The sequence below is a fragment of the Crinia signifera genome, chromosome 3 (assembly GCF_055691185.1).
Source record: "Crinia signifera chromosome 3, ASM5569118v1, whole genome shotgun sequence".
Classification (NCBI taxonomy): Eukaryota; Metazoa; Chordata; class Amphibia; order Anura; family Myobatrachidae; genus Crinia; species Crinia signifera.
In genome coordinates this window covers 229742474-229768079 of record NC_139219.1, presented here as the reverse complement: position 1 = coordinate 229768079, position 25606 = coordinate 229742474, and the positions used below count along the sequence as shown (strand labels likewise).

The 25606-nt window shown below is 42.7% G+C and overlaps 1 protein-coding gene across 2 annotated transcripts in view; it reads right to left on the bottom strand.

The window, feature by feature from the left end:
* ATP13A3 (ATPase 13A3) overlaps window positions 1-25606 on the bottom strand; it is a 116185-nt gene that overhangs the window by 18744 nt on the left and 71835 nt on the right. For both annotated transcript variants that reach the window (XM_083177571.1, XM_083177572.1), the window contains exons 11-25: window positions 22284-22463; window positions 19966-20123; window positions 19695-19883; window positions 18633-18694; window positions 17036-17186; window positions 15351-15467; window positions 14235-14252; window positions 8170-8323; window positions 7331-7451; window positions 6084-6208; window positions 5826-5998; window positions 4104-4226; window positions 3938-4017; window positions 2250-2292; window positions 1187-1296 (exon numbers count right to left, since the gene is read on the bottom strand). In XM_083177571.1, the coding sequence (XP_083033697.1) occupies window positions 1187-1296; window positions 2250-2292; window positions 3938-4017; window positions 4104-4226; window positions 5826-5998; window positions 6084-6208; window positions 7331-7451; window positions 8170-8323; window positions 14235-14252; window positions 15351-15467; window positions 17036-17186; window positions 18633-18694; window positions 19695-19883; window positions 19966-20123; window positions 22284-22463 (1804 nt within the window). The remainder of the gene's footprint in view (window positions 1-1186; window positions 1297-2249; window positions 2293-3937; window positions 4018-4103; window positions 4227-5825; window positions 5999-6083; window positions 6209-7330; window positions 7452-8169; window positions 8324-14234; window positions 14253-15350; window positions 15468-17035; window positions 17187-18632; window positions 18695-19694; window positions 19884-19965; window positions 20124-22283; window positions 22464-25606) is intronic.

The following is a 25606-nucleotide window of genomic DNA, read 5'->3' as shown; positions in this document are numbered from 1 at the left end:
TTCACCAAGATGTGATGGACTTTGAACTTCCTTATCAAGATCAATACAATGAGCATATGATGTGGGATTATATTTGGGGGCTAATACGGGAAAGTCCATACAATCGCAGAAGAAATACCAAAAAATATTAATTTCTAAACTTTTATATATTCTGTTAAAGTAGTTGTTTGTTTGAAGCAAACTTTTTCAGGTTAAACTATTTTTTCTTTAATTAGTAATGTGGAAGAAATAAAAATCAGATGTAAAGAAGCCAGACTGAAAATGTATGTTGACCGGTGTAATTACATATTACTTATCTATAACGTAAGCCATCTACTGTCGGTCAAGGATGTATGTCTCAAAGCCAGCACCAACCCCTGCAATCCACACCAGAGGATGGATCCACTTCCTCTAGACAGCCTTCTCTACACTCCATGCCAGAAAAAGCCCCGTCCCAAGACCACCTGCCAGTCAAATTGTACCCTCTCTACTTTGACAGACATCAGCAATAGGATGCACAGTGAGTACTCAAGCCTGGACAAATTACATAGGGTCAAAATTGCGCTGTATGCGGCTTATATTAGAGCAGATGCAAAGATTGCAAGTACTGTAAAAGTAGAAGTAAGACAAAAGCCTAAATTTCTCATTCTGGGATCATTATGATAATAAATGTGGAATCACAATTAACAGCTGAGCTTGGGGATGATGACACTTGTATGCTGTGTAACACAAAATCATGGCACCACTGGCATTTCTGCACAGCGCTCTCCCTACACAGTTTGCATGCCCTGCTCCTTAACAGTGTTCCCCTTATATTGTACGTATGTCCAGCTGCTCAGTACTACTTCTCTTACACTGTTGGGGGAGGTGAAAAGAAACAAAAAATGGGAAGTAGATGTGGAATGAAAGAGAGGGAAAATGGCAGAGTAAACGAGGGAAACAAGTGAGTTGGGGAGAGAGAGAGCGAGAGAGAAAGAGAGAAAGAAAGAGAGAAAGAAAGAGAGAGAGAAATTGGAAGGAGAGTGTAACGGCAGCTCCAGGCACAATTGCTAGTGCCCTGGCGAATGATCAGTCCAAAACATTAGTTAAACAATAGTAAGATGAGATATATACATTTAATACATATAGTAAAGAAATGTCACACACCTGTATAAAAGACGGGTTTGTACTTTAGCAATACAGAGTAATGACAGAGACTATACTGTACCTTATCAGGTTTGGCACACATGCAATGCTGGGTGTCCTAGAGGTAAATGGTGATGCCACCGATGCTTCTAACTCCGATAGTGATATCCCTCCATGGGCTCTCTTTAGTGCCTGTCAACATACGCCGTGTCAATGGCATGAGAAAAGCTAGTGGAAGCAGTTTTATATAAGAAAGTGATGCGTACATGAAATACTGATTACTAGGAATTATAAATAAAAGCTATTTAATGTTTTACATTGCAGTGATAATAGGATCAGATGTCTGCCCACAATATCATTCTTATGTGGTCCAGCCCACATTTATACAAATGAAGGAACCCATAAACAAATGCTGCTTATGATACACCTTTTACTACTGGAGCACCACTACTGTACTTCTATCTGAATTCTACAGCATTTTGTGGATTATTAGATTTTTATAGGCATTGACCTTCAAGATGATGAACTGATTTCAGGCATTATTCTACTAGTCAGCCAGCCAGCTCCGGGCTTGCAGCCACAATGAGGGACACTACTATTATGACAGCACTGGCTTTAGCAGAGCTCCCGCAGACAGAAAGAAACATGGTTAAACAACAAGAACTGTATTGCTATTCTCACTGGACTAGCTCTGGCTTTCTCTAAACCACTTCCAATGCTTTCTCCTTCTAGGATGGAAGCACTGAAGACTAAACACTAAAGCCTAGTTCCCTGCTGTTTGACTTGTTGGGGATAACACGGCAGTAACAGAATTAGGTGCACTGTTAAACAGGAGATTGGGCTATTCCAACGGACAGCCTGTGCTGTCTTTCCCACAATGCTAGGAGGGCATTACAGCCTTATTAGTAATAACTCCCCTTAGAATAGGCCACAGATGTCAAACAATGCACATGCTGGGTTCAAGTAGCCTGGCTTCACCTCTAGGTCTTTAACTTCTTATGACAAAGTAATGTGCTATTCCATGGGATATATTCATTACATATTGCATTTAATACACAGAACGACAAACTATTTTGGTACGTTTTGGTAATTAATTATTGTAATAAATAATACAATTAATAGGTAGGTTAAACCTTTCCACTTACCCCACAATCATTTGCCCCATCCCCGCACATGCCAACATAGTAGCTGTCAAACAGAAAAAAAAATGACAGAAATATTTTAAAATCACATAAACCTAAGGCTTGCCCAAAACCAACAAAATATATTTCTTTATAATAAATAATAATTTCATTTATATAGCAAAACATCAAGCACATTAGAATTCACGTTGTCTGGCCAATATGCTAAAGGGTGTTACACTTATTTCCAGATTAAGAAAGCTTGAATAGACTGGTGATTGCTGTTCTTGAACTGAATTACCTGATGTTGAATTATGTAAAAGCGCATAACCTACATATTTCGGTACTTGTGTATTATCTGGGATCCCGATTTTTTCATTGCAGGGCAAAAAAATCGCATCATATCGCATGCGATGCGATTGGACCCGATTTTTTATTGTACAGGCACCCAGGTGCCTGATTTCTATGTTAAATGCCCCCCCCCCCCCAGACCCGATTTTTAATTGTACACCCACCCTGATGGGTAATTACTTAAATGGCCCCCCATTGTTAACGTCACCCCACTATCAACGGAACCCCGAAGCGTGGCGAACGCAGTGAGTCCGCGAGGGCCGGCGGTACGCGTCCTCCGACCTTTTCATACCCCCACTATCCACGTCGGCGGGGAGTTGATTTTATTTAGTGTGGTGAGCGCAGCGAGCCACTGTGCCCGAACTGTGGCAAGCGCAGCGAGCCCCGCGAGGGGACACGGATTACTTCACATATATTCCGCGTCCCCTCGCTGCGCTCGCCACACTATATAAAATCAACTCCACGCCGACGTGGATAGTGGGGTATGAAAAGGTCGGAGGACGCGTACCGCCGTCCCTCGCTGCGCTCGCCATGCTTCGGGTTGGCGTTGATAGTGGGGTGGCGTTAACAATGGGGGGCCATTTAACATAGTAATTACCCATTAGGGTGGGTGTACAATTACAAATCGGGTCTGGGAGGGCATTTAACATGGGAATAAGCCCAAATGGGGCATGATTGCGTTGCATCGCATGCCATCATAATGGCATGCGATGCAACGTGATATTAAAATTGTACAGAGGGGTTTTAAAACCCCTGAAATCGGGTACCATCACATCGCATCGCATGCCTTAATTAGTGGCATGCGATGCAATATATCGGGCGCCCAGATAATACACAAGTACCCATATTTCACAATCATCAGTCAAGTCTTGTTGTGAATATTTAAATGTGTCTATTTGCATAAAAGGGTAATAAGCCACATGTGCATATTTCTTGGGTTTGGGAAGTACTCAAAACAAACAGAAAGTTTACATTAAATTTGCAAACTTGATACTTTGCTTTCTACACACAAAGCAAGTGGGACTATCCATCAGTCACACACCGATGAATGGATAAATGTTTCTGCAAGGATTTATTTTGCACCCCTGCAGTCAGAAAATGTTCTGCACCTCAAACATATTATTTATGAATTCTGTTTGAGTGATTTAATGGTTCTACTGTATATCCCACTTTTTATTTTATAAAAGTGAACACCTTTGTGTTTTTCAAAAAATTGGGCACAACCTCTAAACACAATAAAAAATCATTCACAGAGTTTGCATTTATTGTGCAATTAGGAGAGCATTTCTTTTCTCCCAGTGTACCTAGGAAGGTTGTATATTGCAGCATGCAAGACTACCAGGTATTAAACGATAACTCACTCTACATTCTGTAACTCTTCCACCAGCTGTGTCTTCTGATCAGGTGCCATCCGTGCAAACACCGTACCATGTAACACCAACTAGGAGGAGATAAAAAAATATTTTCGCAATATTGTACACAGTAGAATTGGGCAGAAACACTGTAAGGCAATAATATCTGCCTTACCTTTGGAAGCAGATCCTGAAAGTGTTCCAGAATGACAGCAAAAGATTTTCCATTCATTGCAAAATGGTAATCTATTGCTGGATTCTCTTCTAAGCTGTCATTTAGTGATTTCATTGGAATAACCTGTAAATACAACAGGAATAACATTTGCAACAATTGTAACAAGTTATACAATGCTAAAAGATGTGCAAGTAACATGGCTGCTGTTTATCTGTTACCTTAATTAGGCTTTCACATACAGTACTAAAAGATCATGCTGGGATCTGAACTTCAAAAACCATCTCCAATTCCTTAATCTGAGTAACACTGGGCATGACTATCAAAGGTGCCAGTGTCGCTTCAACATCAAACAGTAATCATTACACCATCCACACTGCATAGCTTGTACAGTAGGGTCTCGGATGACACTGGAGGTTACTGATATGGTCCGTGCACAGGGGTTAAAAATCTAGAAATGTTGAAAGTCTTTGTTTTAAAAGACCTATAGGATGGCACCTGAAAGTGCATATGTTTACAGATGACATAATTCTTAGTACCACAGTGAGAAATCCATATGGTGTGAGAGACAGAGCCCAGGCCAATTTAAATCCACCAACTGCTCACTACTCATGACATGGATAACCTAACAGCGACAACTCACACTTCTCTTTTAAAATGTAAGAGCACATGAAGGTACTGTATATAATTTGTTTATTCTGTATATAATGTATTTACATTTGGTCTACATTGGTGGTATACAGGTTTTTACGATGGCCTAATCACAGCTGTGTGCCATGTGCATGCCCCAGCTTCCACTCCGAAAAGTGGATCACAGAAGTGAGAAAGAAGAGGATTGGGAACATGTAGGGAAGTATAGAAATGTGTGTGTGTGTGTGTGAGAGTGAATACTTACAGGTTAGCTTTGACCTTTAGAATTAAGTTACAAGTTGAAAAATCTGTGCATCTCCACTTGAAACACCTTAGCAAACCTCAATTAAGAATTATACTTTTTTTTTTTTTTTTAAATAAGTACAAAACAAAATATTTTGACTATATTGTTTTAGTTAATGGCATTGTGTCAAATATTATGTGGACTGCAGTCATACTGTATTTTAACTTCCAAAAGAAAAACCAAGAGCATCCCCGAAATGAGTAAAGAACCAAAGGGAGATTGTTCCTGTTCCTTTCCCTAGCTGTAATGATAGACTGAATATTTGGTGCCCCATACACACTAAGCAATATTTAAAAAATATCACTAATTTGGGCCCTTATGAGTGATATTGTTTATCATATTGCTTAGTGTGTACCCGCAATATTGTCACCAATGTGCACACATGCGGGTCGTTAGCGATATTGTCTAGTGTGTACCCGGTTTACTGGTTTCACCATTGTAATGAATTCACAATGAGCATTTAAAACATGTAAATTACACAAAGAAACATATTTGATGAAAACACAAAACTTTAAAGTTCCATGAATGAAAGGAGATTGCAACACATTTGTGTATTTGATCTTTCCTTACAAACAAATTATTAGAAAATCACAAAATATTTCTGCTGTTTTATGACTGAAATAATCACCTAATAAATCACTAAATAAGCAAACAAGCAGACATGTTTAAAGAAGAAAAAAGTGTAAATCATCAATAAATGGGAACGATAAATTTATTTGTTAGTGTTCCCTTTTATTCATTGCACGCAAAGGTAATTAAATGTTAATTGTATAATGCTGCCTTATGCTCACCTCTGAGTTAATAGCATTCAAAGTATTTCTTGGCATGGTGTCTGCATAGTGCCAGTTAATCTGGGCAGTCTGTCCATCTTTAGGAGGTAGTGCATCAGCAACAATAACCTTATCATGAGGTAGAATCATTCCACAGTCTCGGGCAACAGAAATTGCAGTTAACATGTTATCTCCTGTAAGACAGGCCAGCAGAAGAATGATGCATGAGAAACCAAGCAATACCGGAAACCGCCTCACGCGCCAAAGGACTGGACTCACCTGTGACCATAACCATGCGGATCTTAGCTTTGCGCAGATCTTCAAGAACAGCCGGAGTTTCTGGTTTAAGTTTGTTTTGCATAATAATAAGCCCCAGGAACGCCATGTTGTTTTCAATTACATCTCTGCAATAAGATTTGAAACAATAAAAAAAAAAAAAAAAAAGCTAAAATATAAAATTTATCAGCGAAACTAAAATAAATCATTTTGGTCACTAAAATAATAAATCATTTTGGTCACAAAAAATGTTTAAGTTGCTTTTGTCATAAGTGGAAAACATCCTCAGGAATGATTGATTTTCTGTTGAACCAATATGCATTATGTTGCGTGTGTTTAGTACTGCATAATAACCATATATTTCTCTATCAGTATCAATAAACAATAATGCATTATTAAGTGGGCAGCATAATATTACAACTTATAAATACTACCTTGCATTCAATTATTTTTAATGTAAACAAACAAAAGCGTAAAGAAATCTTGATACACTACTCCCCTATAGATTGTAAGCTTGGAAGCCGGGTCCTCCCATCTCTCTCGCTCTCTGTGTAACTACCAAATCTTGTTTTCCAATAGGGCCCATGCATCTGCTACGGATTTCCAAAATTCACAATTCTGCCGATGGCTGGCTCAGGGGTTTGGGTAAATTCAAAATGTTGGGATTTCCCGACTTGCTAATTTCAACCCAAAAATGGACCGGATCGGTGGGTATTTGCCTAATTCCCTAGCAATTATCAATATCACAAATCAGCAGATCGCATCTGTAGGATGAGGAACAGGGGCCTGCATTACTCTGTTCCCAGTTGTAAATCATAACAGAATATGCTGGTGTCTTACAAATAAATGTTGATAAAAAAAAAATACTGAGACTGCTATGACCATTTTGTGCATGTCACAGCTTTGACCTTTGCCTCAGTGCATCCAGTATTTCAACTGAGGCATATCTCTGAGAGGCAATGGAGTCATCTGCCGCCAGGCTCCTGCACACAAGGGAGCACCTCTACTCCCCTACCAGTTTGAATCTATTAATTGAAAACCATCAATATCGCTCCCACTCCTAACATAATTTTTTTGCAAGTGTCACACCCTGTATTAGAACCCGAGAACTGTCTTACTATAGACAGACACCCCTCTGATTGAGCTATTTGGGGGGCACCAATATTTATCTTGCCTCCGGGCAAATGTGACGAACTTCCACCATGTATAACAATGCTGCAGATAAATGAACACACAGAAAGACTCCATACCTACTAATATTTTGGACTTTATGCCATGCAATTTTGGACTCCAGTTTCCTGTGCGCTAGTGCAATGACACGGTATCCCTGCTTTGTGTAGTCTTCTAACACAGTCGCAAAGTCAGATGGAACTGCAAAATAGAAAATTTCAATATGCCACCCTGAAGAATCCAGATAGCATGTAGCAAATGTTTAGCATGTGATTAAACATATGACCAATGTAAAACTTTGGTATTTTGCAACAATGGACACAAGCATGAACTGATTTACTAGACTTGATTAGAAGACATCTGATTTCAAAACATAGTTAAACTTTGAGGTTGATGCTGTAAACCTGGTTGCACCTAATGATATTTTCTTACAATTTGATACTTTTCATATATAATGGATCAGAGGGATATATCTAACCAATCTGTGTCAGCACTCTGTCTGGCCCGCCCAGTTAGAATTAAAGCGTTCATAAGCAGGGCCCTCTTCCCTCATGTGCTTTTCTATCTCTTACTTAAAACTAGCTCCTGTTCCACATTCCCTTTGACGGCAGCAAATGCGCCAATTTTCTGCCACCCGGATACTTATTTCAGAGATGTCTACTGACACAGTAATGTTTATATAACTTGTACTTTATTGTCTTGAACTGTCACCGTGTTCTTCTTTTGGTCAGTGTACTCTGTACTTGGGTGCTGCTGATCCCTTGTGTGCTATATATAAAGGATAATAATAATCATACTGGCCATAGCGTCTAATGTTTATAGATTACAGATCATGTTGTAACGCCAACATTTAATGATTTTCATCTTATTACCAAAACCAAGTAGTTACTTCTTAAATTAAACAAATGTTGTTCTTCACCTGTGTCTGGCTTGCAGAGACTGGCTATCACTTCTGGGGCCCCTTTCACATATGCATCCATCCGTTTCTCTCCTAGAACTTTGGCAACAACGGTCATACGCTGCAAAGCTGAAGAGAAAGGAAACTGGCGTACAATTCCGATTTCATATGATGTCTGCAAGTGGGGGTTAAAAGGAAAAACTGAATAAGGTTACACTGAGTGAACACTATGCCATTTATTTCAAGGCAAAATTAGTGAAAGATCATACAAGAATGGTAATGTATAATTTGTGTGAAAATAAAAGATTTGCTTTCAGTTAACATTGAATTCTTAAGTATATCCTATACAATTAAAGGCTGCTCCTTACCTCTATGGCCAGTATTCAATGCTCCCGATTCACCGGGTTTTTTTCCGGCGAATCGGGCTGTTTGCAGTGAATCTTTTTCACTGAAATTATGATTCACCCTATTCAATGTTCACTGTTCGCCAAAAGCGAACAGTGAATGCCGGCCAGTACTCAGTTTCATGCTCGCTGCAATTCACTGGTGTATTTCAATGGGGTTTTCACCGAGAGTGTATTCAATGCTAGGAGGGCGAATTGCTTTCTCCCTGATTTTTGTTATGATTCACCGTTTTGCATTCGACATCTTTTTAAGGTGAACTGGAAAGTGATCTTTTAAAATAAAGGGGTTTTTTTGGGGGGTGTCAAAAAATTTTTGTGAAGGGGCATGCTATTTTTATTCATGTGTTTGAAGCACATTAATATATGTTTAATTTTTATTTTTTTATAATTTTGCATTTTTTTTTTTAACATTCACCAGCAGGGTGCTGGGGGCCACTTATTAGATATTCATATATTCACTGCACACTGGTCCTGGCTTCTTATGAGCGGAACCAGTGAAGCGGCTCCCTACCCGTCCCCTGCCAGCTCTCCGGGGGGCAGATTCTGCTGTCTGTGTCCCCTTAAGCCCTCCTACTCCCTCACAAAAATTCTGGGGCAGGCAGGGAGGCTTACATCTCCCTGCCTGCCACCGTCCCCCGGCTCCCTGCGGGTTAAAATTCACCATCAGGGGCAGAGGCTTTGAATAGGGTGACAGGGAGGGCTGGCAGCGAATGCTGCAGTCCTCCGGAACCCTGCGAATGTGCAACGAATCCTAAATAGGATTCACTTCACATGGAGAAAAAAAATCATTGAATACTCCCCTATGTGGGGAGTTCAAGTGTATGGCGCACCAGTGTCCTCTAAATGTTGCTTGATAGAGCAATTTAAGTGTTGCTCCATCTGAAATGACTGTTATGTTGTGGAGTCCATTTTGACTTGTTAGTGACATAATAGAGGAGTCTGAGAACAGCGTTATAGCCATATACTGTTGGCTGCTGGTAGACTGTTCTTTTAAATATGGGCAGTATTCGATGCGGCCAGCGAGGGGGTTAATCGGCAGGGATCGCCAAACACAAGCGACCCTTGCCATTTAACCCCCTGCGCCGGCCGCTCACCGTATTCAATATTCCGGGGGAACCCTAGCTGTCAGATGACGGCAAGGATTCCCCCAAACAAGAGAGGCTCGCGGCTAATGCAGGAAACCCACTGCATTTAGCCGAGAGCCAAGTGATTAGGTTTTTGCAGCAACGTGAAAACAGCATGTGCAGGGGGGGTCAGTTGAATACTGATCGTGCAAGCTGATACGCTTGTTATTACTTCTTACTAAATTTTAGATGGTATTCCAAGTAATCAGCTCCTGTTATTTATCAAACATAGCCTGTAACATGACCGTTAAGTGCTAATTGGTTGAAGCAGCATTTGAAATTGGCAATTAGTGAGAACAAGCATATCACTTGCAATTAAATGGGACCCTTATGGGGCCTACACACGGGGCACTTGATAGATGTGCGGAACATGTAATACCAGCCGTGAGCAGTACACTTAAAATATTTCAGTGCTTTCTGCTTTGTGGCATCAATCACGTAACAAACAGTCTATATCAATGGTCTAGTGATTCCTGAAGAATAAAAAATGGTCCAGGTTAGGAGCCCCCGTTCTACTATTCTATATATATATATATATATATATATATATATATATATATATATATATATATATATATATATATATATATATATATATATATATATATATTTTTTTTTTTTTTTTTTTTTTTTTTTTTTCTTAAAACTCTTTGCTGTTCAGTATAAACTAGAAATATTCCCAAACTCTCATCTCAATGATTTGTGATGAATCCAAAAATAAACTCTTTTATTAGAACACTAAACTAGCCTGTAAATGCCGTGGTTGCAGAATAATACCACGTGGCTACTGAAGGAACATTTTACTGCTCGGATCTGTTCTCATCCAAAGCTGAATGTTTGTAATATTAGCTCACCAGCCTTCCCACTCAAGTCCTGTGCTTTTTCCACCATAAAAGCAAATGTTTTTTACTATTTTTTTTTTACAAAATGTAACGTAGGTTTTAAAATGTCTAACCAAAAGCACGACTCGAAAGTCGTGGATATACAGTATAACAATATCATGGATCAGTACAGGGAGTGCGCAATCCCTACTGCTAAATAACAATTAACATGTGACAACTCTCTGGTAAAAAATATAATATTTATTAATGGTACTTGTGTATTTTGGCGGCGCCCATCGCATCGCATACCATAACACATACGATGGTATGCGATGCGACGCGATATCGTACGATAGTGCACGATGGCATACAATTTTGAAATTGTATGCCATTGTACATGGCATACGATGCCATACGATGTGATGCGATGCGATTAAACATTGTATAAGCACCCTAATGGGTGCTTATACAATGTTAAGCACCCAAATGGGTGCTTACAATGTTAAATGCACCCCCACGCCACCCCCCACTATAAACGTGAACCCGAAGCGTGGCGAGCGCAGCGAGCCCGCGAGGGGCGGCGGTACGCGTCCTACGACCTTTTCATACCCCCACTATCCACGTCGGCGTGGAGTTGAGAATAGAATAGTGTGGCGAGCGCAGCGAGCCACCGAGCCCGAAGCGTGGCGAGCCACGCGAGGGGACGCGGATACCTTCACAGGTAAACGCGTCCCCTCGCGGGCTTCACAGGTGTCCGCGTCGCCACGGACACCTGTGAAGCCCGCGAGGGGACGCGTATAACTGTGAAGGTATCCGCGTCCGCTCGCCACGCTTCGGGCTCGGTGGCTCGCCACACTATTCTATTCTCAACTCCACGCCGACGTGGATAGTGGGGGAATGAAAAGGTCGTAGGACGCGTACCGCCGCCCCTCGTGGGCTCGCTGCGCTCGCCACGCTTCGGGTTCACGTTTATAGTGAGGGGTGGCGTGGGGGTGCATTTAACATTGTAAGCACCCATTTGGGTGCTTATACGATTTTTGGTCGTATAGGGGGTCAAAATCGCGTCGCATCGCATCGCATGCCATCGGGTGCATGGCATGCGATGCGATCTGTTCGTCGTACGACGGACATCGGGGGCGCCGCCAAAATACACAAGTACCTTATTAATTTGTGCACAATAACACAACGTTTATCATTTATAAAATACACTTGGAAAAAAGATAAAATGGGAGTGTCTCCTAATACCGGTATACATAAATTGGACAGACAAACACAAAACATAAAAGTCCTGTGGGGCCTGATTCAGCTCCTAATATTGGGGCAGATGGTATACTCAAAAGTCCAGAGATGTGCCAATTGGCTAAGAACAAAGTCCTGCAATCAGGATAATAAGGTCCTGTAAATCAGGATATCCGCTGTATGGAAAATTGGTGTGAGGGTCTTGGAGGGTTTGGAGAGGAATCGGACTACAGACTGTTTTTACAAACATCACAGCAGGAGTGAAGTCTGCCGGCAGACGTTTCGATTTTGTGGTCAGAGAGCATCTGGATATAAGGTAAACCCTTTCCAAACCCTCCAAGACCCTCACACCAATTTTCCATACAGCAGATATTCTGATTTACAGGACCTTATTATCCTGATTGCAGGACTTTGTTCTTAGCCAATTGGCACATCTCTGGACTTTGGGTATACCATCTGCCCCAATATTAGGAGCTGAATCAGGCCCCAGAGGACTTTTATGTTTTGTGTTTGTCTGTCCAATTTATGTATACCGGTATTAGGAGACACTCCCATTTTATCTTTTTTCCAAGTGTATTTTATAAATGATAAATGTTGTGTTATTGTGCACAAATTAATAAATATTATATTTTTTTACCAGAGAGTTGTCACATGTCATTTGTTATTTAGCAGTAGGGATTGCGCACTCATATCCAATTCTTTTCCCCATGGTTTTTTCTGCTAAGGTGATATTGTAGTGCACCTCAGGATATTGTGCAGCAGCCCTATTTCACACTGCAGGTACAGCGCAGTCTTATACTTCTCTTTTCATAATCAGTACAGGGAGGCCTGTGTGCAGCTTTTATGACCATTTCTGACTATATCCAATAGTGGTTTCAGCTGCAGCTGGAGCGCATCAAGCACACCGACAAATCAAAGTTAGATCCCTTCTCAGAAATAAGAGAACGGAGATACTGACCGAAGGCAAGTGGCAATATGAGAAAAATATTAAAGGAGCCCATACACGGTCCATTGTGGACCGGCTCCGTTCTGTACTATGCGATGCACGCTCCCGCGCATCACATAGTACGGTACAAAAAGTATGTGCTGCGCATACTTTTTGTACTAGCTATACATCGGATCGGATCGCAGTGCATGCACTAGGGATGCGATCCGATGTGTGCTGTTTAAGCACACAACGGATCCTATTAACGGACCGTGTATGGGGGGCTTTAGTCTTATTTAAGCAACTTAAAAGAAAATAACTTATTGCCACTGGCACACTGGGAGTTTCTGGTAGTTTATTACTCAAAAATAAATGTATGAGCCCATAAATCAATGACCAATAGACTTACAGCAATGTGTGTAATTACTAATTTGTATTAACCTTATAGCTTTATGTTTGACATATTCTGTTTAAAACCATGATTTATAAATCGAAATATATATTCACAATCGGAAAAGATTATGATAGCAGTTCCCAAACTGGGTACCATGGCACCCTAGGGTGCCTCAGGACACTTGCCCTGGGTTGGTGGACCAGGACCATTTAAAATTATTGATAGTCAATATAGTCAATGAAACCAGTGCTTGTGGATTTAAATAATACAATATGTGGACAAACTGAATGAATACTGTTCCACAGCACATAACGGAGATGAAGGATCACATATAAATACAATTTACTTCTTTTAATAGTTTTTTCCTGAATGTTTAAATAAGAAACTTTTGTCCTATGGTGTTCTGACACACTATGGCGCCGTGGTTCAGAAAGGTTTAAGAAACTGGGATTATTAAAAGATACTGCCACCTGGTGGATTAAACCGTTATGGGCAGTTATGAAATAAAGAAAGTTTATTTACATATACATAGAACATATATATATATATATATATATATATATATATATATATATATATATATATATATATATATATATGGGGCAATGGGGCGGCACTCACCAGGGCTTGAAGAATGAAAAAAAAGAGTCAGACCACTTTGGGGTTCTCCGTTCGACGTTTCAGTCGCTTAGACTTTTATCAAGAACTTTGGGCATACACAAAGTTCTTGATAAAAGTCTAAGCGACTGAAACGTCGAACGGAGAACCCCAAAGTGGTCTGACTCTTTTTTTTCATTCTTCAAGCCCTGGTGAGTGCCGCCCCATATACCATTGGTCCCGTACCCTGGAAGGCACCCAGGCAAGTATCATCTCCCTTCTAAGGTGGAGTGCCAGCCTGCTGAGACTATGTATATGTATATATATATATATATATATATATATATACACATACATACATACATACACACACGCATATACACACACACACACATATATATACATATCACATCATATACACACACACACACGTCTCCACATATATCTATCCTTCGTGTGTTACACATAATGTGCTAGCTCCGTGTGACTCCGCAGCGCCAAGAATCTGTTTGCAATTTTTTTTCCCATTGAAATGTGTGAACTGCATTCTGAGGCGAACAAAAGTGTGAAAATAACACTTACCTGCAATTCAAAAAGTTCCTGGGAAAAGAAGAAGCGCAACATGAGAATATTCAGATTTTTTTTTAAATGATTGCTACAATTAATTTAAAAAAACAACTAAATACAAATTAGCATTGGTTCAGACAGATCAGTACAAAGTATAAGATATCTAGCATTAGGAAGCATGATGGATACTTATATTACACTTCACAACAACATCCTTAGATACAGTGCAAAGCCACGCCGCCGAAGGCACAGTTTACCCTTTGAGTGCCAAGCAAATTTGTCAAAATTGGTGTTGACAATTGACAGGCAAACATTTGTATCATCATAATGACCTGTAGCGTTTACCTTATATTTAAAATGACATAACAAATGTGAGTGACGCGAGCATTTTTAGCGGATAGTTTGCGCATCTCTCACAGATGTTGTCACTCAAAGGGTTAAACACAACCCTCATATAATGAGATATAATACATATTTATAATATGCTAATCTCAATAAATGATGTTCGCCGTCAAGAAACATTTGGCTGTTCCAACTTTTTATAGTACATTAAAAAAGCAGACAGAAAATATTGGCATTGGTTCATTGCGCAGTAAATGGGTATGGTTCATTGGGGCGACATGCATTGATCAGCCCTTAGGTCGACATGGCTAATGTCGTCAGGGTCGGAAGGTCAACACAAGCATTAGATCGACAATGGGAAGGTCTACATGAGTTTTTCAGAGGTTTTTGTCCTAAATGTGACTACAAAGTCGACACGGACACCATTTAGGTGTACCGCTGCACTCGCCATGCTTCGGGCCCGGTGCCTCGCTACACTCAGCACACTATTTTATTCTCCCATCACGCCATAGTGGATGATAGGGCATGAAATACCGCCTGTCAGCACATTGGCTAAAAAAAAAAAAAAAATGTGGAAAACGCATGTCTACCTTTTGACTGTCGACCTTCCATTGCTGACATTAGCCATGTCGACCTATTTCAATTGTTGCCCTAAGGCCTGGGGACCTTAACAGTACCGCGCAGTAAATACCCCTTGCAGAGAGAGACTTTCTGCTAGGCCTCTTGGAATATATCGCTAGTCTGTCATTTAAAGCACAGGGTGAATGGGAGAGACGACATTAGCCATACCATTTCCTCGCTGCCTGCAGGTTTGTGCTCAGTGTTCGGTTGTTTTGGAGGTTTAACAACAGTTGGCATGATCTTATTGTGCAGCGCAGTCTCCTCCTCGGTGGCTTCCTCCAGAATCTAAGCAGGAAAAAGCAGGTCAGTGACCACTTGGTGCTAAGCAGCTGTGGAAAGTGCACAGTGTAAGTTTCTTTATTTGTACAGTACTTCCTGCTCTACTCAGTCATAATTTATACAACAATAGTTCATTTTTTACAGCATTAAGTCAGAAAATATATAAAGATGTCGACATTTCAGAATGTCAGCACTGTGACTGTTGCTATGTCAACATACCAGCTGACGTTTTCCGTGCAGCTACGCAGTTTATCAGTCTAACTTTTAGTAAATAACATTTGAACGGTGCATTTGCTAATCTGTCCATAACAACAAACTAATGCTTTTGGGAAGGGGAGTGCAGGGGTGAAGTTAACCAAGGGACAAACCTCATTAAATCATTGTACGTGCAGTCAAACAATATTTCACTTCTTAAATCTATTTCAGATGATTAATGATAAGGTAACATGGTGTACGATGGAGGATATGTACAGAGTGAACAAGAGATGTGCAGCTTGCTTGTATTTGACCCCCAATATCACTTTAGATCAGTGGTTCTCAACCTCGGTCCTCAAGGACCCCCAACAGTGCATGTTTTCCAGGTATCCTCACAAAATCACAGGTGAAATAATCAGCTCCACCTGTGATTTTTTTAAATGTTTCAGTGAATAACGAGTGCACCTGCTGGGTGACCTGGAAAACGTGGACCGGGGTTGAGAACCACTGCTTTAGATTGTACGATTATACTTTGGGGGGGGGGGGATTTGATTTGCCGTGGTAATTTACTGTAGGCTGATTGAGCTCCCTGAAGTGTGGCCCCTGCCAGCATTTATCAGGAATTAATTACTGGATTCTCAGCAGCCTCCAAAAAAATACCCAATAATAAACCCATTTTTGTGATTCTTGGTTTTTTTTCACCCCCCCCCCCCCCCCCCCCCAAAAAAAAAAAAAAAAACAGCAAATAATATTGGTGCTAGCAAGGCTCTAACTGTGCAGAGTTTGTATATTCTACCTTGTTTGCGTGGGTTTACTCCGGTTTCCTCCCACAATCCAAAAATATACTGGTAGGTGAATTGGCTGCCAACAAAATTAACCCTAGAATGTCTGTGTGTGTACGGGAAACGGTCATCTGTCAGACCACACTTAGGTCGACAGTCATTAGGTCGACTGGCCCCAAGGTAGACAGGGTTAAAGGTCGACATGGGTCAAGGTCTGTGTGTACATGTGGTGGGATTATAGATTGGAAGCTTCACTAGGGCAGGGACTGATGTGAATGTTCAACTATACTCTGTAAAGCGCTGCAGAATATATATGTGCTATATAAGGAACTGTTAATATATAAATATAAAATAAAAATATATAAATAAATAAATAAATAAATAAATTAGGCAAACATGACAAGCCATTACCTCTAACTATTGTGTGACTGTAAAAATAACAAAATCATTCCAAGAAAACACAAAAGTATCAATACAGGATATAATGATAAAATGCAGACTAGTAAACACTACTATTTAATATACACTTCAGGAAAGATCTATGTTGTTACATAATGTACAATAAGTGTGAAATAACAAGGATGAAAGATAACTCACCCAACCTGTAGCTTCAAACATTTTTAAGTCAAGAGGGTCACCTGAAATTACCCCATCAATCTTTGTGAGTGAATGACAGGTTGACATGCAGGCAACAAACTGAGACTTAACCAAGCTCTCACTGCAAGCCTTTTCCTCTGGCAATAGAAACCTGCGAAATATTAAAACAATACTTAGTTAAAATACCCCAATCTGTCCTGAATGTTATGATAAGACTGGTCATATTCTCTCGTCATTCCATTTATTTCCAGCAAAGTTCTCTAATTACCACAAGAATCCATGATCCTTCCTCCCTCACAATCACAAGGATCACTAATTCACACAACTCTAGCCTGGTCACATTATACCTGTACCTTATACCTGTAATCTGCACCTTTCTACACCCACCTTCCTGCCTGACCAAACTACAACACAGGGGGTATTCAATTTGTCCCGTTTTTCAGCAAGCCGAAAAAAAAGGTCTAATTTGACCCATGATTATTCAATTGTGAGTATTTTCATACATTTTTAAAAATAATGTTTTGCTGATGCCTTTTCAGTGTTTGGGGGGGGGGGGGGGGGTACAAAGGACATGGTTGAAAAAGGACTAAAAACAGAGTGAAAACGCCCACAATTTCGTAGAAAAATACATCTTCTGGCAAGTAATTCACCGATCCACGTGTTTTTGCGCTGAATTTTGAACTGTGCTGAATTTTTCATTTAGGCGAAGATATATCACTTTAATTGAATAGACCAAACCGAAATTCACCCTAAAAAATGGCACCAACTGGATAACCCCCATATACTTGAATGTTACGAATGTTCACTCTAACTCACTTTATCACTGTATCTTATGCTTGCCCAGGGACATGTTGCTCCCCTCTCTAAGCACTGTATCCTAGTCTAGATCAGCTATTTAGCTCCTATTTTCTTGTGGGCCCTACACACATGCCGATGTGTGTAGGGCGACCTAGCTGTGCTATGTCGGGCCATTCTGCTCAGCACACAGAGCTGACAGCCCACACGCAGAGTGAGCCGTCAGCTCTGTATGCTAAGCGAGCAGACAGTGCCAGTGTTCTCCGGTGGGAGAACCCTGCCGATGCCGATATTGATGGACACTGTTCATCCATCTCAGCCAGCGACAAAGACGTGCATTGCTGTCGATATAGCCCCCACACATACACCGATGTGAGGGCATTTTCTAAGCGACTTTGCAAACTAAGCAAAATCACTTAGAAAATGCCTTAATATCGGCATGTATGTAGGCCGTATTAGGCTCTCTTCAGATTTGAAGCTCTCACAAGGAGAAGCCTCTTTCTCTCTATCTCAGGTCTGCACCTTTACCACCAGCCTTGCACATATATAATCTATACGTATATATGATAAATTGTGTGTGAGAGCTATATGTAGATCCTTGATGGTCATTTTTCATGCAAGATTCAGTCATCAATGAAGTGCAGTGTCCAACAAAGTACAGAATTTATGTAAAAATAAAAAAAAAAATCAATGTCAGAAGAGTGAACCTCAGCATCAATACGAGACATAAAAAAAAAAAAGGCATCACTTCTCAGACAAAATAATTGGCTTAAGTGACCAATACCACTAAATAGTTGCTCACCGAGCATTGTCTACTCTTTGGATTCCCCAGAGGTCTAAGCCATCTTCAGTAAGAGTACCAGTCTGTAAGACAAGAAAAGCTTATTGCAAACCAAAGTTCCTTTTTGATAAATCCTGACATTTAACAGAGGAAGATAAAGTAGAGATAATGTAGAAGTTGGAAACGAACCAGCCAATCAACTCCCAACTGTCTTTTTTAAAGTATAGCTAATTGGCTGGTGCGTGATCACCTTCTACTTTATCTCTTCACCAAGCTTAATAAATAACAAAATTACAAAATGATTGTAAAAAGGTACAATGGGATAAGAATGACACTGCATGAGACACCATAATAGCCAATCCCTAAAGTACACATAAGAACCAAATGCATAAGTTATAACCAAGGTGTGTATGAAGACAAGGGGCTATATGTAAAAGGCTCTGAGTTCTAGAGGTGCGGAGCAAGTCTGACCATTTTTTAAAGTGCCTTATTTTGGGCAGGAGAATAGGGAGCTTCAGTTTTAATGCTGGCAAGCTGGAAGATACATGGTGTTAGAAAACGGACATGTATTTTTAAATGGAATTTTTTTTTTTTTTTTTTAAATGACTGCAATAATCCATGTTCTCTCTGAATCTCTGCAACAGAGATGACCATTAGCAATCTAATAATATAGAAATGCAATAATAATATAAAAAAGGGACCAATTCTTTCCCCATAACCTCTCATGGCAAAATCCCTTTCAAGACCACAGGGGGAAATCCTGGTGACATCACCATTTATCTGCCACATACAGAATGAGGAAACAATTGCCACATTAGGAAGCTCAGAGCAAGTGCTACTAATTGAATGGCTCCCACACACCCATCGTAGGTGCCATTTATAAATGGCAGCTCAGGTTTGGGCTGGTTAATACCTCCATTACATAAAAAAAATGAGTAATGTGTGTTCAAAACCCTGAACATTCATTATGATGGAACAGTGCCAATCATGGGCAAAAAGTTAAATTAAATATGTACAAAATAATATTAAACCAATATAATGCTATTTCTATGAAAAAGAAAACAAAGTTTTCAGTACATTTACCTTGTCAAAGCATATGAGATTTAACTGTCCACAGATATTTATCCGCTGAGGACTGATACAGAAGATTCCAATCTTCTTCAGACGCCTCTGCGCATACACAATCCCAGCAGTCATGGCAGCAGGAAGAGCAGGAGGAACTGTAATAGTAATGATGTCCAGCGACTCAATGACAATAATCCCGGCGGGGACCTAGAGTGGTAACATAGCACCAGAATTTAAATCTGTGATTATTGTAAATGAACAGATCAAGGTATATAGAAAAATGACATACCTTATTTAAAATGCTATTTATAACCGTGTAAAGGAAGCCAATTCCAGCCACCCCTACAAGACAGAGCAGGAACAGATAGGCATCTCTGTATAGCTTGAAGTCTGTTGGTTTTGGATAGAGTATGGAACGAATTAGCTGTCCTTTAGAAGTGCTGAACCCTAGGAATACAACAGACACACACAATAAACACCATGCTATCAGTCCAGGGTTCGCAAAAACGCGCTATAGCACGTATTTTACCCCCAAACAGTCCCCGGGGACTCAGCTGTCAAAACTAAAGGGGTCCCCGAGGACGCGCTGTGCAGATTCAGATTCTGTGCCTGACTGTGACTGAGACGCCGGCGTGAGCCGCTGCGAGCCAATCACTGCAGCGGCCGCCGGGACTCAATCATTGTACAGTGGGGGCAGGGTTAATACCCAGATCATTTGGGGTGCGAAGAAAACATCCCCAGGCTGATTGACAGCACTGGAGGATGTATGGGAGCGAGGAGGAAGTGAGGTGTGACTAGTGAGAAGAGGGGTCAGAGGTCCCAGCGAGAAGGGAAGCGGTGTGACCAGAGGGAGCAGCGCGTGTGACGGCGGGAAATCAGAGGCGGACGGGAGAAGAAGCTGTCCTGACCTGAGAAGGCATGCACCCCGGGACCGCTGGAGGGAGAGAGGACGCCTCAAGAGCCAGTGACGGGAGTTGTGACCAAGTGCGGCAACGTTCCGGCGCCCGCACTAGTCCACCCGCTGGCTGAAGAAGGAGAGCGGCGCGCAGACATGGAGACGGCGTGGAGTGACAGCCAACTCCAGCGGCTGCAGAGAACAGCGCAACTGAGTGCGGCAATGCTACCTTTGTGTAGCATCGTCTGCAGCGGGGGACCAGAGGCCGGGTGTCGGTGTCGGGACAGGCTGGAGCCTGCAACTTGATCCAGCAGAAAGGTATCCCCCTACTCCCGCTGCCACACTTACCCAGCGCCAGGCACCCTCCAGCCAAACAGCACCCAACCGCCGCCATTACCCAGACCAGGTACCCTCCAGCCAAACAGTACCCAGCACCAGGACCCCCTTGGGTCACTTCTCCCCAATGTTGGCTATCTTCCCTCAAAGAGGTCCTAGCACCAGGTCATAATGTGTACTGGGCATAACGGTGTGTACTGTAAAGTGTACTGGGCATAACGGTGTGTACTGTAAAGTGTACTGGGCATAACGGCGTGTGCTGTAATGTGTACTGGGCATAACGGTGTGTGCTGTAATGTGTGCTGGGCATAACGGCGTGTGCTGTAATGTGTGCTGGGCATAACGGCGTGTGCTGTAATGTGTACTGGGAATTACGGCGTGTGCTGTAATGTGTACTGGGCATAACGGCGTGTGCTGTAATGTGTACTGGGCATAACGGCGTGTGCTGTATTGTACTGGGCATAACGGCGTGTGCTGTAATGTGTACTGGGCATAACGGCGTGTGCTGTAATGTGTGCTGGGCATAACGGTGTGTGCATGTAAAAAAAATGCCCTCAATTTTTAGCGCGCGCCTTCGGCGCGCACTGTCCCTTTTTTCAGGTTTATACAGTTTCTAGTGTATACTGTATGTATCTTTATGCGAGTCGGCGTGTGCTGTAATGTGTACTGGGCATAACGGTGTGTACTGTAAAGTGTACTGGGCATAACGGTGTGTAATATAATGTGTACTGGGCATAACGACGTGTGCTGTAATGTGTACTGGGCATAACGGCGTGTGCTGTAATGTGTACTGGGCATAACGGCGTGTGCTGTAATGTGTACTGGGCATAACGGCGTGTGCTGTAATGTGTACTGGGCATAACGGCGTGTGCTGTAATGTGTACTGGGCATAACGGCGTGTGCTGTAATGTGTACTGGGCATAACGGCGTGTGCTGTAATGTGTACTGGGCATAACGGCGTGTGCTGTAATGTGTACTGGGCATAACGGCGTGTGCTGTAATGTGTGCTGGGCATAACGGTGTGTGCATGTAAAAAAAAATGCCCTCAATTTTTAGCGCGCGCCTTCGGCGCGCACTGTCCCTTTTTTCAGGTTTATACAGTTTCTAGTGTATACTGTATGTATCTTTATGCGAGTCGGCCAATTCATACTCCCCCCCCCCCCCCCCCCCCCGACCCACATGAGCCATGCTGGGGAGAAGGCGAGAGGAGGCTTTATTCCGTTGGGACCCAGAAAAGGTCAGGTAGGACCCCAATTTTTAGAAGTGAAGGGTCCCCGGGACCCACTTTTTTGGGTGGTTTTCGCGAACACTGCAGTCAACAGTGAAAAGGCTGGCATATGACCATTACAAATTCTTTTTTTAATCTTACAATTTACCTGTCCTAACAATTATGGCTTTAACAGGTTCTCCAGCATAAAATCTGGTCTGGATAACATTGGTCCCACAAAATAAAGTGTGGCGCTTATGAACTTCTGGGCTATAAATCTCATCTTCAGCTCCTCTGGAATTTGTAGAGGGGTCTGGCAGGTTGGTTTTTGTCACTGGAACACTCTCCCCTATAATAAAATATAGAAATTATGATTTAAACATGACAAGTGACAACTGTTCTGCTGGCATGCTCCATTTACACTTTAGGTACACAACACCATACATCCATTTGCACTGGTTACCTTCCACCATACATCAATTCTACAACTGGCTACAACTGACACTTCTCAGTCCGCTGTTTATATTTTTTTAAATTAAAATCTTTATTTAAAATGGCTTTGGCCTTTACACTTTGGCCTTTAAAAATGCCTTTAAATGAATGTGATATCATCACTAATAGATATCAATATTTAAAAATGAATTCACATTGCAAGCATAAATTTAGTATTTTTGCGAGCCTGTTGCATGAACATCATGTAACTTTAAGGGCTGAAATTTTACATATGAGTTACTTTGTCATCTTCCATCCTACCAAATTTCATAGTCAGGTTGGAAGCGGTGATGATGATTTGGCATGGAATGACCACTTCCCGCCGTCATACATCAAATCATACTCTAGTTACCAAATGCCATAAATAATAGGAATTTGGTACTCACCGTTAATTCCCTTTCTCCGAATCCGTAGGGGACACTGAAGTCTACGCTGGGGAATAGAGTGGTGTATCGGAGGAGTCGGCACTTTAAGAAACTTGAACTGTGGTATGGCTCCTCCCCCTCTATTCCCCCCTCAGACCTCAGTCTTAGTTGACCGTGCCCGAGAGGAGAAAAGAGACCAGGGAATCCCAATAGAGAGAGAGAAAGAATTTAACAAACCAAAACGAACAACCATACTACTCAGTAGGCTATCAACAACACCCAGACGCATGCATAACCAAACATAACTGCATGCGCTCAAAATAAATCCCCCCCTTTAAGGCCTGAACAGTGCCGGGAGGGTGTTCAGTGTCCCCTACGGATTCGGAGAAAGGGAATTAACGGTGAGTACCAAATTCCTATTTTCTCCTTCATCCTTGGGGACACTGAAGTCTACGCTGGGGACGTCCCAAAGCCATCCCCACGGGTGGGAAGGCACTGGCCATCCTGAAGCACCGCACGGCCGAAACTGGAGGCAGAGGCCGCAAAGGTGTCAAACCTATAAAACTTAACGAAAGTATTAGGGCCCGACCAAGTGGCCGCCCTACATAACTGTGTCAGGGAAACTCCCCTGGCAGCGGCCCAGGACGGCCCCACCGAACGGGTGGAATGGGCCGAGATCCTGACTGGCGGTGACTGTGAAGCATGAAGGTAAGCCTGCTTAATGGTGAGACAGATCCACCTGGCCAGAGTCTGTTTAGACGCTGGCCAACCTCGCTTTGCCGAAGAATAAAGGACAAAAAGTGAATCCGACCTTCTGAGATCCTTGGTCCTATTCACATACACCTGCAAGGCTCGGACCACGTTCAGCGAGGCGGAATCTCCCGTAAGAGCTGGAACCACGATTGGCTGATTTAGGTGATAAGATGAAACCACCTTAGGCAAATAATCCAACCTGGTCCGAAGCTCAGCCCTGTCCGGATGAAACACCAGGTAGGGTGACCGACATGAAAGAGCGCTAAGATCGGACACCCGGCGTGCCGATGCTAACGCGAGCAGTAACACCGTTTTCCAAGTTAACAACCGCAAATCAATAGAGTCTAAGGGTTCAAAAACACTTGACTTAAGATAATCCAAAACTAAAGAAAGATCCCAGGGTTCCTCCGGAGCCCGCACTGGGGGCTGAAGGCGGAGAACCCCGCTCAGAAACGTCTGCACCTCAGGAATGACGGCAAGACGCCTATGAAAGAAAACTGACAATGCAGACACTTGTACCTTAAGGGACCCTAGGCGCAAACCCGCCTTAAATCCGGCTTGCAGAAACTGCAACAACCTAGACAAAGAAAATACAGCCGTGGGCAAGTTACGGCACTCGCACCACGCTACATAGGCCCTCCAAATACTATAATAATGCCGTGAAGTAACCTCCTTCCTGGCTCTTATCATAGTGGGAATCACTGACTTAGGAATTCCTCGTCTGCTCAATAGTGCGGCCTCAACAGCCATGCCGTCAAACGAAGTTGCCGTAAGCCTTGGTAAGCGAACGGCCCCTGCTGTAGAAGATCGTCCCTTAGAGGTAGTTGCCAAGGATGATCCATCAGGAGCCCCTGAAGGTCGGCATACCAAGGACGACGAGGCCAATTCGGTGCCACCAGGATGACTGTGGACCTCTCCCGCTTGATTCTTCTGAGTACCAGCTGAATCAAGGGCAACGGAGGGAACAGATAAATGAGGGAGTAGTTCCAACTCGCGGTCAGCGCGTCCGTCGCTACCGCCTCTGGATCCCGAGACCTGGAACAATACAGCCGCACCTTCCGATTGTTCCTGGAGGCCATCATGTCCACCTGAGGCATCCCCCATCGGTGGGCGATCTGGGCAAATACCTCCGGATGTAAGGCCCACTCCCCAGGGTGAACATCCTGGCGACTCAGATAGTCCGCCTCCCAGTTGTCCACCCTGGGAATGAAGACCGCCGACAAGGCCAGAGCATGCCGCTCTGCCCATTGCAGAATTGGACGTACCTCCTGCATGGCTCCGCGACTGCGCGTTCCGCCCTGCCGGTTCACATTAAGCCACGGCCGTGGCATTGTCCGACTGAATGCGAATCGCCTTCCCCCGGAGGATCCCGTCCGCATAGGACAAGGCCAGACGAATCACGCGAAGCTCCAAGATGTTTATAGGCAGCTTCGCCTCCTGAGACGACCAACGACCCTGGAAGTGCTGCCCCAACACAACAGCTCCCCAGCCCCGGAGGCTGGCATCGGTCGTGACTATCGTCCAATCCCAGATTCCGAAACGTCGGCCCTCCAACAAATTGGCCGACAGTAGCCACCACTGGAGAGAGAGACGGCTGCAGGGCGATAACACCACCATCTTGTACATGTGCAAGTGGGAGCCCGACCACTTCCTGAGCAGGTCTAATTGAAAGGTCCTTGAATGGAAACGCCCGAACTGCAGAGCCTCGAACGAGGCTACCATCTTGCCCAGCAATCGGATACATAAGTGCACCGACACTCTCCGAGGTCGAAGCACCTGCCGAACCAACTCCTGCAGGGACAACATCTTTTCCCGAGGCAGAAAAACTTTTTGAACCTCCGTGTCCAAAATCAACCCCAGGAATACAATCCTTCTTGAAGGA